The 14,874-nt window shown below is 33.4% G+C and overlaps 1 protein-coding gene across 1 annotated transcript in view; it reads left to right on the top strand.

The window, feature by feature from the left end:
* Positions 1–14,874, top strand: part of LOC149801244 (MORC family CW-type zinc finger protein 3-like) — a 95,806-nt gene that overhangs the window by 71,958 nt on the left and 8,974 nt on the right. Inside the window, exons 14-16 of the mRNA XM_089955317.1 lie at positions 8,920–9,003; positions 12,115–12,330; positions 13,905–13,954. Of these exons, the coding sequence (XP_089811443.1) occupies positions 8,920–9,003; positions 12,115–12,330; positions 13,905–13,954 (350 nt within the window). The remainder of the gene's footprint in view (positions 1–8,919; positions 9,004–12,114; positions 12,331–13,904; positions 13,955–14,874) is intronic.

Raw genomic sequence — 14,874 nt, 5'->3', positions numbered from 1 at the left:
TGTCGAAATTTTCTATATACATGTAATAATAATAATAATAATGAGGACTTTGTGTAGCGCCTAATCTTTAGAAGCTCTAAGCGCTTTACAACATTAGACAACACTTATAAGATAAGAAACATAATAATATTATTACAAAAACAGACACACGAAATTAGAAAAACATTAAAAAATATATAAAAAAACATGCTGACAATATTTCAGGTAGGAAACATTATTAGGTCTTTAAGTTTGTTCTTGCAATCGAAATAAGTGAGTTTTGAGAGCCCTCTTGAATGTGATCACTGTGTCTCTGTGTCTAAGTTCAGTGGGCAATTCATTCCACGTTGCTGGGCCCTGGTATGCAAAAGAACGCTGTCCATATAACTTTGTTTTCATAGTGGGAATAATGAGTATACGATTGTCAGAAGAGGAGCGTAAGTATCTTGCTGGTGTGTACACATTGCTGAGGTCAGATAGGTATGTTGGACTAGAGTCCGACAGTGAAATGTAGCACAGAGAATAAATTTTGTGTTTGATTCTGGATCGAATGGATAGCCAGTGTAGGGTACAGAGCAGCGGGGAGGTGTGCTCTGATTGAGGTACTCTAAGTATGATCTGAGCAGCTCTGTTTTGAACTTTTTGAAGTTTCTGGAGTAGATATTGAGATGAACCAGACAGAATTCAGTTACAATAGCCCAGTCTTGAAAGTACTAATGAACACACAAGTGTTTTAGTGGTATCAACTGAAAGATATTTGCGAATTGAGCTGATGCATCTCAGCTCAAGATATGCAGCCTTGCATATGTTCATGACATGTTGGTGCAATGTGAGAGTACTGTCCAGAATAACACCTTTGTTTCATACTGATTGTGTGAATTTAATGTTAGCGTTGCTGATATTTATTGTTTGAGGTAAAGGATGTGAATGAGAAAGTCTTTGTGTTGTGATCAGAATGGCCTCGGTTTTATCATCATTCATCTGCAGCTTGTTACAAGTCATCCATGATTTCACATCAGAAATGCACCTCTCAACACCTTGGATGGTAGCATCAACTTCATTTGGTTGGGTGGCTAGATCTGTATATTTGGGTGTCATCAGCGTACAATTGGTGAGACACTGGATGATGATCTATGACACTTGAGAGCAACTGAGTGTACAGAATGAAGAGAACAGATCCAAGAACAGACCCCTGTGGAACACCACAATATAGATCAAATGGGCTGGAGTGTATTCCATTTGCAGATACAATTTGTGTCCTGTTGACCAAATAGGACTTGAACCACAGTAATGCTGTATCATGAATGCCAAATACATGCTGGAGATGGTGAAGTAATATATCATGGTCTATTGTGTCAAATGCTGCAGACAAATCAAGGAGGGTGAGGACTGTAATCTTTCCACTATCCAACTCAGAGAGAATGTCATTAACTACTTTTAGAAGAGTTGTTTCAGTACTGTGGCAAGGGCGATATGCAGATTGTACATTGCTAAAAAGACTATTTGAATTTAGATGAGATACAAGCTGGGATAGAACAACCTTTTCTAAGATTTTTGAAATGAATGGGAGATTAGAAACTGGGTGGTAGTTCTTTAAATCGTTATGATCTAGTGTTTGTTTCTTCAGCAGCAGCTTTACAATGGCAGTTTTGAAAAATGATGGGAATTCCCCAGATGAGAGAGAGGTATTAGTAACATCAGTTAGTGAAGGCAGTACTGGATCTAAGCACTCAAGCAGCAGTGATGTTGGAATTGGATCAAGTTCACATGACTGGTGCACTCTTCATCATGATTGTATGTATGAAATCCATAGAGACAGGTTCAAATGCTGCTAATGGTTGCCACTCAAATTCTGTATCCCAACTGTATGGTGGCGATGAGTCAATTGAAATTGTGGTGTCAAGCTTATCTCTAATGGTTTGTACTTTGTCACGGAAGAAATTTGCAAACATGTCCAGAAGGTCGACTGGAGAGAAGGTAGTTGGAAGTGGTGTTGATTTGTTCCTTGACATTAGCTTGTTAGTAATCTCAAAGAGCTCTTTGCAGCTGGAACTTTCCATCATCTTAGTAGTGTATTGGGCTGATTTCGCTGCATGGACTATATTTGTGACATTCTTCTTAGCGACTTCATAGATTTGCTTATGAATAGTGAGTCTGGTGGAAAGCCAGAGCCTCTCAGCTTTACGGCGGTCTCTTTTAGCAATGCGAAGCTGGTCCCTAACACTTCTATACCATGGAGAACACTTTTGAATTGACGTGTTGGTTATTCTTCCAAAAACAATTGCATATGAAATATTAATGAAAACAGGAGCTCCTCAGTCTTTTGCCTTTATCTGAGAAGTCTTCTTCTGATGAAAGTGCTCTTATTCAAGGACTAGAGTGCAGCCTTGTTAATCTTCCTATCAATTGCACACATTTGTCTTCAGACTTAGTTTCAGGACGTGTAACATCAGAGTGGGGACTTCTTCGCCCATTGAGGGTGTTCATTTGTTGCTGCGCCCTGACTTAACTGAAGATAAGGTTGTGATTAATCAATTTGTAACTGACATGCCTTGCTAGTATCAAAACCTTGATTCTATTGAAAATGAAATCCCCGATTTATCCCAGTTTGAGTAGTTATGAGAGCTGTGCCAAAAAGAGCTCTTGAGAGTGAAGTTGATCAGGTTAATATTCGTTTGGCTGACATTTACTTTTGATGAGTTCACTATTGCTATAAGTATAAGTTATAAGGCATTGATCACAGTCATCCCTTATTACTACTCATTCTATCAATTCTAATCAAGGCTACAAACAGTAACAAGATCCTGCAGTCTCATGTTTGTTTCAGCAAGCTATTAGCAAACCCAGTTCCTCAAAGCTACCAACCTGCCATTTTCTTAATAAATGTGGTTCTTTTGAGAAAATACAGACCACCTGAGATATCCACTAGTGGCGAGTAGTCAGTGTTCAATCATTTTTTAGTTTAATCCATGAAACTCCCTTGGCTGATTAATTAAGAGTCATTAATACCGATAGACTGATCACAAGATCTTTAATTTTTAAGCTAAGAATAAAACATGATTTTTCTAAATTCTGCAGATCTTGTCGTACTGGTCAAATGGCAGGTTTTACTCTTTGAACCAAATTTTGTATACCAGTACTTTTCGAGAACCATTGAAGCTGTTAGAAGAGAAATGTCTTTCAACAGAGGATTCAGAAACTGATCTTCTTGATTATGCCTCTGATTTTGAGCATAAGCTATCACGGGCATGTGAAGTAGCAAGAAACAAAACTACAAAGGAAATAACTTTTAAGCCTGGTAATAAAGTTCCCTGTCTCTTGTCCATACCTTTAAAATCCTCTTGGGGCTAGATATTATCGTCCTTATAAAGTTAAAAAGAGTGTAAATAACTTAAATTATAATATCAACACTCCTGAGTGGTGGAAACAGAAATAGCTCTGCCATATAAATATGTTAAAGGAATATGTTGATAAAGATAGCCCTATTAATCATTCAGTCAGTTTAGTTGTACCTTTCCCACACAGAGGAGAGTTAATAAATGGTGTGTAATCAAACTGTAGTGACTTTGGTACAAACAGTTGTAGAATACTGAAATATTAAAAGCTTTGGACCAGAAATATTCACATATAAAATAATGACTTAAAGCAGCTAATATGTGAATATGAGCACGTTTCCAGATGTTCAAACCTAAACAGATACAATCTATATGTAGATTTTACACCTGTAAAACAGCATCTTAACAGGTGAGTCCTTTCAAACAGGAATGTTTGAACAAAGAAATTTGAATATTTGCTGGAGAAAGATTTTATAAAACCAAGAAAAAATAATTAGAATTCACCTTTTGCCTTTCTGTATTAGACTGACTACAGAAAATTGAACAGTATCAGCAAAACAGATGTATTCCAGTGCAAAGAATTGATGACTGCATTGACAAAATTGTAAATGCAAAATATGTCACTAAATTTGAATTCTTAAAGGGGTTCTGGCTGATTCCACTTACGGAGAGAACAAAATAAATTTTGCCCTTTGCAACTCCAGATGGATTTTATCAATATAAAGTAATGTTATTTGGAATGAAAATTCTCCATCAGCATTCCAGCATTTTATGAACATGGTAAAATCTGGTATGAATGCATGTGATGTGTATTGATGAAGTAATTATATACAGTGACACATGGAAAGATCACACAGAAACTATCTGGAAATACTTTGTTTGATGGAGTGATGCAAATTTGACAATTAGTTTAAGTAAAGGCTCATATTGACAAGCTTGTACTACAATATTGAGATAAATTATGGTACGTAGTCCAGTTAAACCTGTAGAAGTTAAGGTTAAAGCTATCCCTATCAGTAAAAAAACAAATGATGTGATTTGTGGGTATGGCTGGATCTTATCAGAAATTTTATCAAAAATGTCTATAATTGCTGAACCCCAAAAAACAATCTGTTGAGTAAGAAAACTAAGTTTTATTGGTAAGAAAAATGTCAGAAAGCATTCGATAAATTAGGCCATACTTAAATGTGCACCAGTTCTTTCAGCTCCAGATATCAATGAATAATAATAATAATAATAATAATGACCTTATTTAAAGAGGGTAACACAATTAGCTAAAAACCAATCTACCTTGAGGCCCTCATAGAAAGGAATTTATTTATTTTAGCTGCATCTCTGAGGCCACTGGATATGTTGGATTTGGAAGCAGGAAATAGAGTAGGCATTTCTAATCTCAACTGGAATACAATTCCAGAGCAGCGTTCCAGAGTATTGGAAACTGTTTTAAATAATTCCTTATTTGGTTTGGGAATTTTATACTGTTTGGTAGACACGGATCGCAGGTGGGAAGTATTACCATGTAGCCTATACTGGAATAGTGATTGTAAATATTCAGGAGTACTATTATTGGATATCCTGTACACTAATTTGACTTTTCTCAAATGGATTTGGTCTTTAATAGGTAATATTTTTAACTTACCAGCTAAATGTTCCTTGCTTTCTTTCTGGATTGATATTAGCCATAATGCTCTTTTTTGAAGATGTGCCAGCTTTGCTATGTTTTTATCATTTGAATTACCCCATACTGTATTACAGTAGTCTATATAGGGTTGTATGTAACTATTATAAAATAGTTTTCTGTGCCTTTCAGGGAGAAAATATCTTATCCTACTGAGAAGCCATAAACATGAATTGACTTTTTTAGTGATATGTTTGATATGTTCAGTCCATGATAGGTTATTATCTACCAGAACACCAAGTAGTCTATCATGACAGACCATTTGCAAATTTGTATCCTTCCATGTCAGACATAGTTCATCACTATCAAGATTTGTCCTTTATTGCCATGTTGAGATAAGTAATATTTTAGTTTTACCAGTATTTACCACAATGCCATTGCATATGCACTAGTTTTCCAGTTTGTTTAGGGCATTCTGTAAAGAAATTTCGAGTTAATGCTTTGTGTTTTGGATGTCTGACAATGTTGTATCATCTGCATAGAGATCTGTAGATGATATTGAGTCTCGTAGTAAAAGTGGTAGGTCATTAATAAATAAGATGAATAGTAATGGACCTAGAACTGAGCCTTGTGGTACTCCATATCTAATTGTTCCAGGTTCAGACGGAACATTATTTATGTAAACATGTTGTGTTCTCTCACTTAAGTAAGAAGTAAACCATCTAATTGTTCTTTCATCACATTGGTAGATTTTCAATTTCTTCAAAAGGATTTCATGATCAACCATGTCATTTGAAATGTTTTTGATGCAACTTATGTTGAAGTTTATGATGTAATAATTCAAGAAGACAGACATGATGTGCATCATCCAGTATACTGTTTCTCTAAAAATTAAATGAGCACCAGAAAAATTATTCCACAATCGAGATGGAGTGCTTGGCATTAATTATGGCTTTATAACACTTTGAAGTATGTGTTAATTCACTTCTTTGCCTTTTGTTGAATTCAGCGATCACAACACCCTTTCTTTCATCAATAAATGAAAACTAAAAATCAGAGATTGTTTAAGTAGACACTGATGTTGCAAGAACACAACATTGATATTAGGTACAAGGGAAAATAAAATCGGGTTGCAGACACTTTCACATGTATAGAAGTTCTATATTACTCTTTTGTATAGATTTTCTTCTTCCTGTGTAATTTTTTTGCTATTGTCATATTCTTAATATGTAAAAAGCTTTATCTCATAAATATTACTTTCCTTTTTAATGAGAGGTTGTATGTATATCTATACTTTTTGTAATTTGTGTTTATGACTTTAAACCATAGTGATTATCTATAGCTATTTTTGCACACGGGTATATATTCTTTTTTTAAGTTACTAAGAGTGTATGTAGATAGCATAGGATCTATAAAAAAGGTGTTCTAAAGTTTCTAATAAGATATTTCCTGTTGGATAGGTCAGTCATGAGGGTTCTTAGAAAAATTAAGTTATTTCTCATTGGATGAGTTCAGGGTCAGGTGGGTTTTTGTAAGATGTGGGGAATTTGCAAAATATCATGTAGTGAGAAGTAGACAATTGCGTTTTAAGACTTTTTGCCAATATAAGTAGGTAGATCTGAACAATTAATTCATTCTTATTTCCTATGTTGATGTTGTATCATCAGGCTGTGTGTGTGTATTTAGTTTTGTGTTTAGATAATTAAAGATTAGACATTTGTTAAGCTTATTCATTTGAATTACAAAGTGCTCATTGGACTAAATTGTTCTGGGTCTAGTGTGAAATTATTCAAAGGAGTTCTGGACAATGCTATATTACTGTAAGTTCCTCTGAAATTTTCATTTTATAACTTTGATACTTAAAGTGTTTGTTAATTTTTACAAAACTTGTTGGTTTATCTTCTTTATGTTGCTTAGTTATGACCATAGCGTTGTAACAGAAATAGATGGAGACTCCGGGTATTAGCCTTAAACGTATCAAATTTTATGCACTTTGCGCTTATAAGATTCTTCTCCCAGCATGAACTGAATTCTCAGTAAAGAAACCTGGACTTATAAGCAGGTACAAATGGCACATTAAATTGATGTGAATTTAATATTTCCAGGAAGCATGATTTGACAAAAAGAGGAGTTTATTTTCCTAATGTTCATGTGATTAGGTAAATATTCTTGGAGAAGCATAATTTACCAAAAAATTTATTTCCCAAATTTGTGTCTGTACAATCTATATACAATTTTTCTTTTTCATCTCTATTTTACCAAGACAGAAAAGAGAACAAATAATCTCATGTACATACTAGCATTAGACAGGCAAAATTTGTTTCCATGAACTTAACAGAACTTTATTCAACCCTATAAATTCTGACCATCGGGTGAGATTTTCCTCTTCTACTCCAGGATAGATAACAGATTCTATTAGTTTCACCTTTGTATGCATGGTGAGACATAGATGTCACTTTGCAGCAGCAACAGTGGCATCAATGCTGAAACTTTTTGACGCTTGTGCAAGTCAGCTACATTGAGGGAGAATATATCATAATATGGATGCAGATGAGACAATGGTCTGATGCTGAACACTTGTTTAAAATGCAGCTTCTGCCATTGATTGCGAAGCTGCCATTAATTGCTTTTGCCCAGTTAGCATGCATATTTATTATGCTATGTCATCTAGCCATTCATCCATCCAGATTTGATCTCCTCTCAATGATTATACATATAGCCCGTGTTACATAGCCAAATTTTGTGGTCAGTTTCTTTTAGTAATGAAGACACCGCTAATTACATTTTTAAGATGATTAGGATTAAAGATAAAGCAAATAGCCAAAAGGAAGTAATTACAGGATTTCAGCACAGTGACAACCCTCTGTTTATTGAATATATGAACCATGAAAGAAATTACATACTTTTACCACATTTTATGGATGGCTAACACATGAGGGAAAATATAAAGCCATTGTTTCTGAGGTCCGAGGTGAAGGACATGCTTATTGAAATATAGCAAAAGGTTCATGTGAGACAAAACCTTTAATTAAACACCACAGAATAGCCCCACAATTGAAGGGTGACTGTCTAGTATGGGAAGGACACAGAAAGAATTGCTTGTTGCAGAATGACGTTCTCTTCTGTAGCATCAGCTTTTAGCAAAGTTCACAAATTGTTTCCCTTTTTGGTAAGCCTGATACCGTTAGCTTATTGGAATGAAAAATAATGGTCAGGATCACTGTGGCCCATTGGTTATTTTTACTGATCAGATTTTGTCTTGTCGTGGAGAAGCCTATGAGTAGAACTGTTGTGATGTAGGGCAGATCCCAGTAAATATACCAGATGGCTCTGACAGTGTACATTATGTCCCTATATGGTTGATTGTACCTCAACAATTAAGCAAGCACTGTCAGACATAATATTACAAATATTATCCACTGAAACATGTTAGTGCTGTGCAAATAATGGATTTAATTGGTGATGTGTCATTTTTGGGAGTTTGATAATTACATAGTCATGATTTAATTTCACAGATTTCAACACCAAACTATTTACTGAAATCGATTCAATGAGCAGAAAATTTGATTTATTGTTGCTAAATATAACAACAACAAACAAATTAGTCATTCATCAATCTATTTTTGATCTCTAAATATTTTACCATCAAAGTTTCATTGAATTGAGCCCCAATGTGACAAATCTTGGCCATGCATGTCATTTATGACAGGATTTCCATGCAGCATAAATATATTTCTAGTTATTATCAAAAATGTGATCTCCAAAGAGATGCTTCACTGCCTAAAGTTTACACTCATACCTGATTTTGTTAGGTTTCTTGTCTCACATGTGAAAGCAGAAAACAATCTTCTCATGATGATGTTAACGGGCTAGACATCATGTTTGCATAATATTTGTCAAGTTAACCAAATTTGTTACACATCATTTCAATGACTCGTCTGACTTAGAATGCCAAAAGTTATTGTGCTGCTTATTTATAAATAACAGATAAGGAAAATACAAGAAAAAGAACAGGAACTAAAGCAGCGAGAAGAAGCCCTCAGACGTAAATCAATACAGTTATCAGAAGAGGTAAGGTGGTCTTTAATTTATGAAAGAACTATCATGGCTCAGTAGTTAGCATGCTAGACTCACATTGAGTGGGTTGTATACTTGAATCCTGCTCAGGCTGGTCATGGTCAGCTGTTTGGTGTGTCTCTGAGTGAAGCTTTTAATCAGATTGCTTCAGTTCAAAGGACTTTTATGTGCTGATGTGTCACTATACACCAAGCGACCAATCAGTTAGTCTAATTTATAAATCATCAGACCTGGTCTTTACTATCAGTAATGGGCTATTTGTTTAATTAAGATTTTATACAACTTAATTACCGAGGAGACATGCTAATTTATTTTCAGTAGAACTAATCTGTTTTTTTTTCTCCATAGAATTTTACTAGCTTTGGCTAATACATAGCTTGCGTAAGATAGAAAGGTAGCCATCTATATTTTATCAGCTATAACATTCTAAATTTGATGTTCCCTTTGAAATGTTTTAAAATCTTTGTCACTGTATATTTTTAAAGGAACTGAACTTTGTACACTGTATTGGCTGTTTCACTCTATCAGTGGCCATTTATGCCATGAACAGAGTGATTTCAATGGAGAATAACAAGTTATTTATGTCCTCTCTTTTTGAAATCTACATGTATCACCAGGCACTGCATGGCTTAAGAAGTGTCTTGCGCTAAGGTCAGCCGCTACACCCATTACTGTAGCTTCCTACTTTCAGTCAACATCAGTTAGTCAGGACAGTTCGCACATATACAAGATACTTTTCAATGTTGCACTGGTGCTTCGAAGTTTCTTGATGTACATTAACTATTGAGAAAAACATATTACAAAACCACACACCTTAAAATTTAAAAGATGTTAGTTTGTAAAAGAGAAAGACTTAGAAATGCATTTGATGTAAAATTCTCATATAATAGTGTAAAACTATTGTCTAGCATATGAAAAACTAAATATAATTATTGTTTATTTTCCCAGTTAGAGACTAGCTGTTTAACTTTATTTAGAAAAAAAAGGTCTAGTCGCCTTTATGCATGCCTAAACTTTTCAGTATATAAATACATTTATCTGTAGACTTAGAATATGACTGATTATTTGAGAGTGCAATAATTTTTTAATGTGCCCAATTCATCTACACAGTATTAAAGTCTTAATATTTGTGTGCTCGATGTTTTCTTTAAATATCTCACTGAATTTTAATGGTTTTAAAAACTAATTTTGCTCATTACAAAGTGACCACATCTCAGAATAAAAGAATATTTTAAGTTAAGCTGACTTAATTATTCCTGTATATAGTTATCTCTTTATAACAAAATCTAATACTGTTTTTAGATTATGAATATTAAATATTCTGTTTATATTATGAATTAAAAATATAAGATAATGAATGCACATTCTGAGAAACAATTTGTATTTGATGACCAAACATCAGATGGACTCCGAAACATGCTGACAAACTGTGGTACTTCTTGATAGTGACTGATTTTAATAGGAAAGGGCCCTAATAAACTACATAATTGTACTAATTTGCGATATTGTACAAGGAATAATATATTTCATTTAATACATAATATTTTGTAAGTTGAATTGACCTGAAAACAAGATAAATTTTAAAAAAAGATTATAGAATAAAACTGAAATATTTGGTATGTGTCATCATCAAAAAAAGTAAAATAAATATTGTGTGTGTATCAATCTATCTATCTATATATACATACATATATATATATATATATATATATATATATATATATATATATATATATATGCATGTGTGTATGTGCAGTTTTAATATTATTCATAAAAATATTTTTATTCTTTCATTTCTTTTGCACATGGAAGTCTTCTTACTTGATTCTTTTTTTTCTCAATCATTTAACAAAATGTATGAAATTCTATGTATGAAAAGATATGATACATTTAATTAATTGAGGACCAATTAGTAGACTTACTTGCTGGTAATTCCTTTCTCGATTTGTGGATGATTTTTATATCACACTGTGGCATTGCTTAGCTGACAAGAATTAGGTTGACAGGTTGACCACGCATTACGCAGTCTATCAGGTTGATGTACCAATAATGTTAAAAACAAACTTCCTTAAGCGATATTATTTACCGTTAGAAATAGATGTTCCATCAGTAGAGAATTCAATGAGTAAAATTATTGTTCACAGAATCATCATTTCAGGTTGTAAGCCATTGCATAATTTCTTGCTATTGTAGATCTTACAAGAAGAATTACCTGGTTATGCACCAGTCTTGAAATGAAACTGTATCATTTAAGATGATACTTCATTGTTAAAATTTACAAAACATGAAATACACAGCAAGTTCAATTTCATTCTATATTGTCATAAATATGATAGAACTGAAATATCGGTATAAAAATTGTTCATTTAGTATAGTATGAAATATAGGTATAAAAGTAGTTTGTTTAGTATGAAATATCAATATAAAAGTTGTTTGTTTAGTATGAAATATCAGTATAAAAGTTGTTTGTTTAGTATCAAATATCAGTATTAAAAAGTAGTTCGTTTAGTATGAAATATAGGTATAAAAGTTGTTTGTTTAGTATGAAATATCAGTATAAAAGTTGTTCATTTAGTATGAAATATCAGCATAAAAGTAGTTCGTTTAGTATGAAATATAGGTATAAAAGTTGTTTGTTTAGTATGAAATATCAGTATAAAAGTTGTTCATTTAGTATGAAATATCAGCATAAAAGTAGTTCGTTTAGTATGAAATATAGGTATAAAAGTTGCTTGTTTAGTATGAAATATCAATATAAAAGTTGTTCATTTAGTATGAAATATCAGCATAAAAGTAGTTTGTTTAGTATGAAATATCAATATAAAAGTAGTTTGTTTAGTATGCTTGTTACAGCTCCATTATCATAACCAAAATTTAGACTGCCTGGAGATCTGGCAATATGTGCTTCTTGTTAGGGTGATTTTTACACAGAAAATTACTAACCTGGAGCAATTGGTAACCTCCACCCATGACACTACAAGAAAATATCATCCTTCAAATAAAACTGAAATAATCCATTACCAGAATTATTCAGCAATCAGGGAATAAATATTGATGTGATTGTATGGTGACATGAAACTGGAAGGAATTGTTTTTCTCTTCCAGGCATCTAGTTCTGAGGATAGTGAACATGATCGAAGACGACCCACACAGGGTAATTTAGACAGGATAACGAAGAGACCAAATGTGAACAAAGATGAGATTGTGGAAAAGCAAATAATTAGGATAAATTCACAGACACCAAAGAAAATAATCCACGAACAGAGTCATGAAATGCTGCCAATGGCTGAACAACTGAAATCCAGTAACATAAACCCTAATGTAAGAATTCAGAATTTTTGTGTATGTTTCTATGACTCTTCTGGGCTGCATTCAAATTGAATTTTTTGTAACACCTGCCTAACAATTATACTGCTTGGTATGTTTGTCCATGTCACTGGATTACAAAGGTCAAAGAGTTAGCTTGTTGCACGAAACACATGCCAATATTATTTCACTTACTTTTTTAACCCATCAACATAATATATAAGGTAACTGAAAATAACTTCCCATATACTTCGTCAAGTTGTGTACATGTATGTCACTGATAAAAAATATGCCTCATTACATTTTATGACTTCACCGAAACAATAAGTTTAGTACATTATCATGTGACCCAACTCTTTCATGTACCCACCTTTCTTTGGACATGACATTTTCCGTCAGTCGATCTATCTTTTCATCTGTCCATTCATTATATTTCCTTCCCCAAACAATAATTTAATAGCTGGACATATTGTTATGACATTTTGGCCAAATATTAATCATGTATACAGCTGCCCCCCACCATAATGCACTATATTACTTTTCAGTCAGCCATTGTGGCATTAACATCAGAAAGATATTGTGTATAATTGACTATTTGATAAACGGCACAGAAATAAAATGCCTCCTCTTTGAATCTTTATAATAACTATGGACAATATTTCTCTTAAAACATGTACCTGCTTTGCATGGAAGAAAACATGTTACAAAAATCAACATTTAAAATGAAATATGACAAGATAGTTCTGCCTAGCAGGTGTTATGCAGTCATTTTATTTGGGTTTAGATGTGCCCTCAAGAGAGGATGTCCTCTTTCTTTTAGAAACAGCATTTTTATGTGATATCAGTATGATGTTGATAACGAGTCATTACAAAATCTCTTGTTAGAAATAAGTATGAACTATTCATAATTAAAATGCATGCAGTTTCATAATTAAAAAAATTACATGAGTTATTATTGTTTCAGCCAAAGATATGCTTGTCAAGTTGACCCTGTTGTTTCTAGTTTTGATGGTTACACTGTTCACATTTTCATTGTTCATTATATTTATTTCCCTGATGATCAATAACCTGTGAGACAAACTTGGTAATTAATAATAAACTTACAGGTAGATCCAGTTTGTCCTTAACAGGATATAAAATTTATGTTTGAAAGTCACATGGACAATGGCTTCTGAATACTAAAATGTACCAACATAAAAAATGTGTACTTTCTGGCCTTTTTCAATGAAATCTGAAGCTATGAAAATTTGTCCCTTTAATTGTTCCAGATAGGTTTAGAGGATTTGTGTCACTTAAATGATTAAACATATTGCAGGTATTAGAAGATTGTAACCTGTTTAGCTTGGAAATGTGAAATGGCTGATATTCCAGTTGTAAAAGTCAATCGTCCATGGTAAAACATCTTGGAAAATATACTTCCCACTTGACAAGAGTACATAGCAATCACCAAGTGAACAAGCCTAAAAGGTGAACATGCTTAAATGCACTTACATTAAGAACATAAAGGTATAAAAGAAGCCAGTTGGTTTTTTACTTCCCTCAGAAGAGATTAATCTGAATATTTTTACTGTTATTGTTTGTTGATACAGGGTGCCATGCTTCTTGATGAGACGAGCTCTTCTACTGTTTCTTTCATCAGGTAAGTGACAAGTACACCATTCATAGTGTAGGGCTAGGCTTGTTAGGTCTACTGATCACACACCAAAAGCTATGGCATGTTGTCTGTGACCTGTCTGTTAGCAGAGCCACAGTGCCTTAGTGGCTAGCATTACAGATTTATGACTGAAATGCTGCGGGATTGAATCCTATCAGTTGGATCGCCTACCATGGTGTGTCCTAAGGCAAAGCGCTCTACTCCAACCGCTTCGCCATTAAATAACTTGTGTTGATGGGAGATAAAATGCCGGATTACTTGATGACCAACCCAGTCACATTATCCTGACACCAGGCCAACCAGTCCTAACACGAACCTCTTAATGCTGAGCACCAAGCGAGGCAATTGTTAGTACCATTTTTTGGTATGAAAAAGTAGTATGGAAAAATAATAGCATATTTTCTTAAAGGCAGACATTTTCTTAATCCCTTTGCAACAAAAAAATTAACAATTTTATTTTTGATCGCTTGCAGACCAGTTAATTTCTTACATGTACCCCCAAAATATAAATTGTTGATTTAACCAGACATAGTATATGTGTTTCGACATTTTATCAGAGACAAGTCAAATAATTTTATTTGACATTTTGTTTGAGACAAGTCAAATTATTTTATGCTCATAATATCATGTCAACTCAGACAAACAAAAACATTTCTATTATCAAATTTTGTATGTTGGAGATTTTAAGGAAAGTCAGAAGCTGTTTCAATATTCATCTGTTGAAAGGAATAAAGGGACAGCATAAATGTTCTTATCTTGAACTCCTGGAACATTTTCAGTCAGTACAACATCTGTTACTCTTGGACAAATTGACTTCATTAAAAGCATGAGTTTCATTATCAATGTATTAAAATGAAAGGTATAAAAATAATAAATGCAAAATTAGAATACACATCTGATATGTT

This window comes from Sinohyriopsis cumingii, chromosome 4 (genome assembly GCF_028554795.1).
Source record: "Sinohyriopsis cumingii isolate HCF-2022 chromosome 4, ASM2855479v2, whole genome shotgun sequence".
Taxonomy (NCBI): domain Eukaryota; kingdom Metazoa; phylum Mollusca; class Bivalvia; order Unionida; family Unionidae; genus Sinohyriopsis; species Sinohyriopsis cumingii.
Note: the sequence above shows the minus strand (reverse complement) of the source record. Positions and strands in the feature narration are given on the sequence as shown.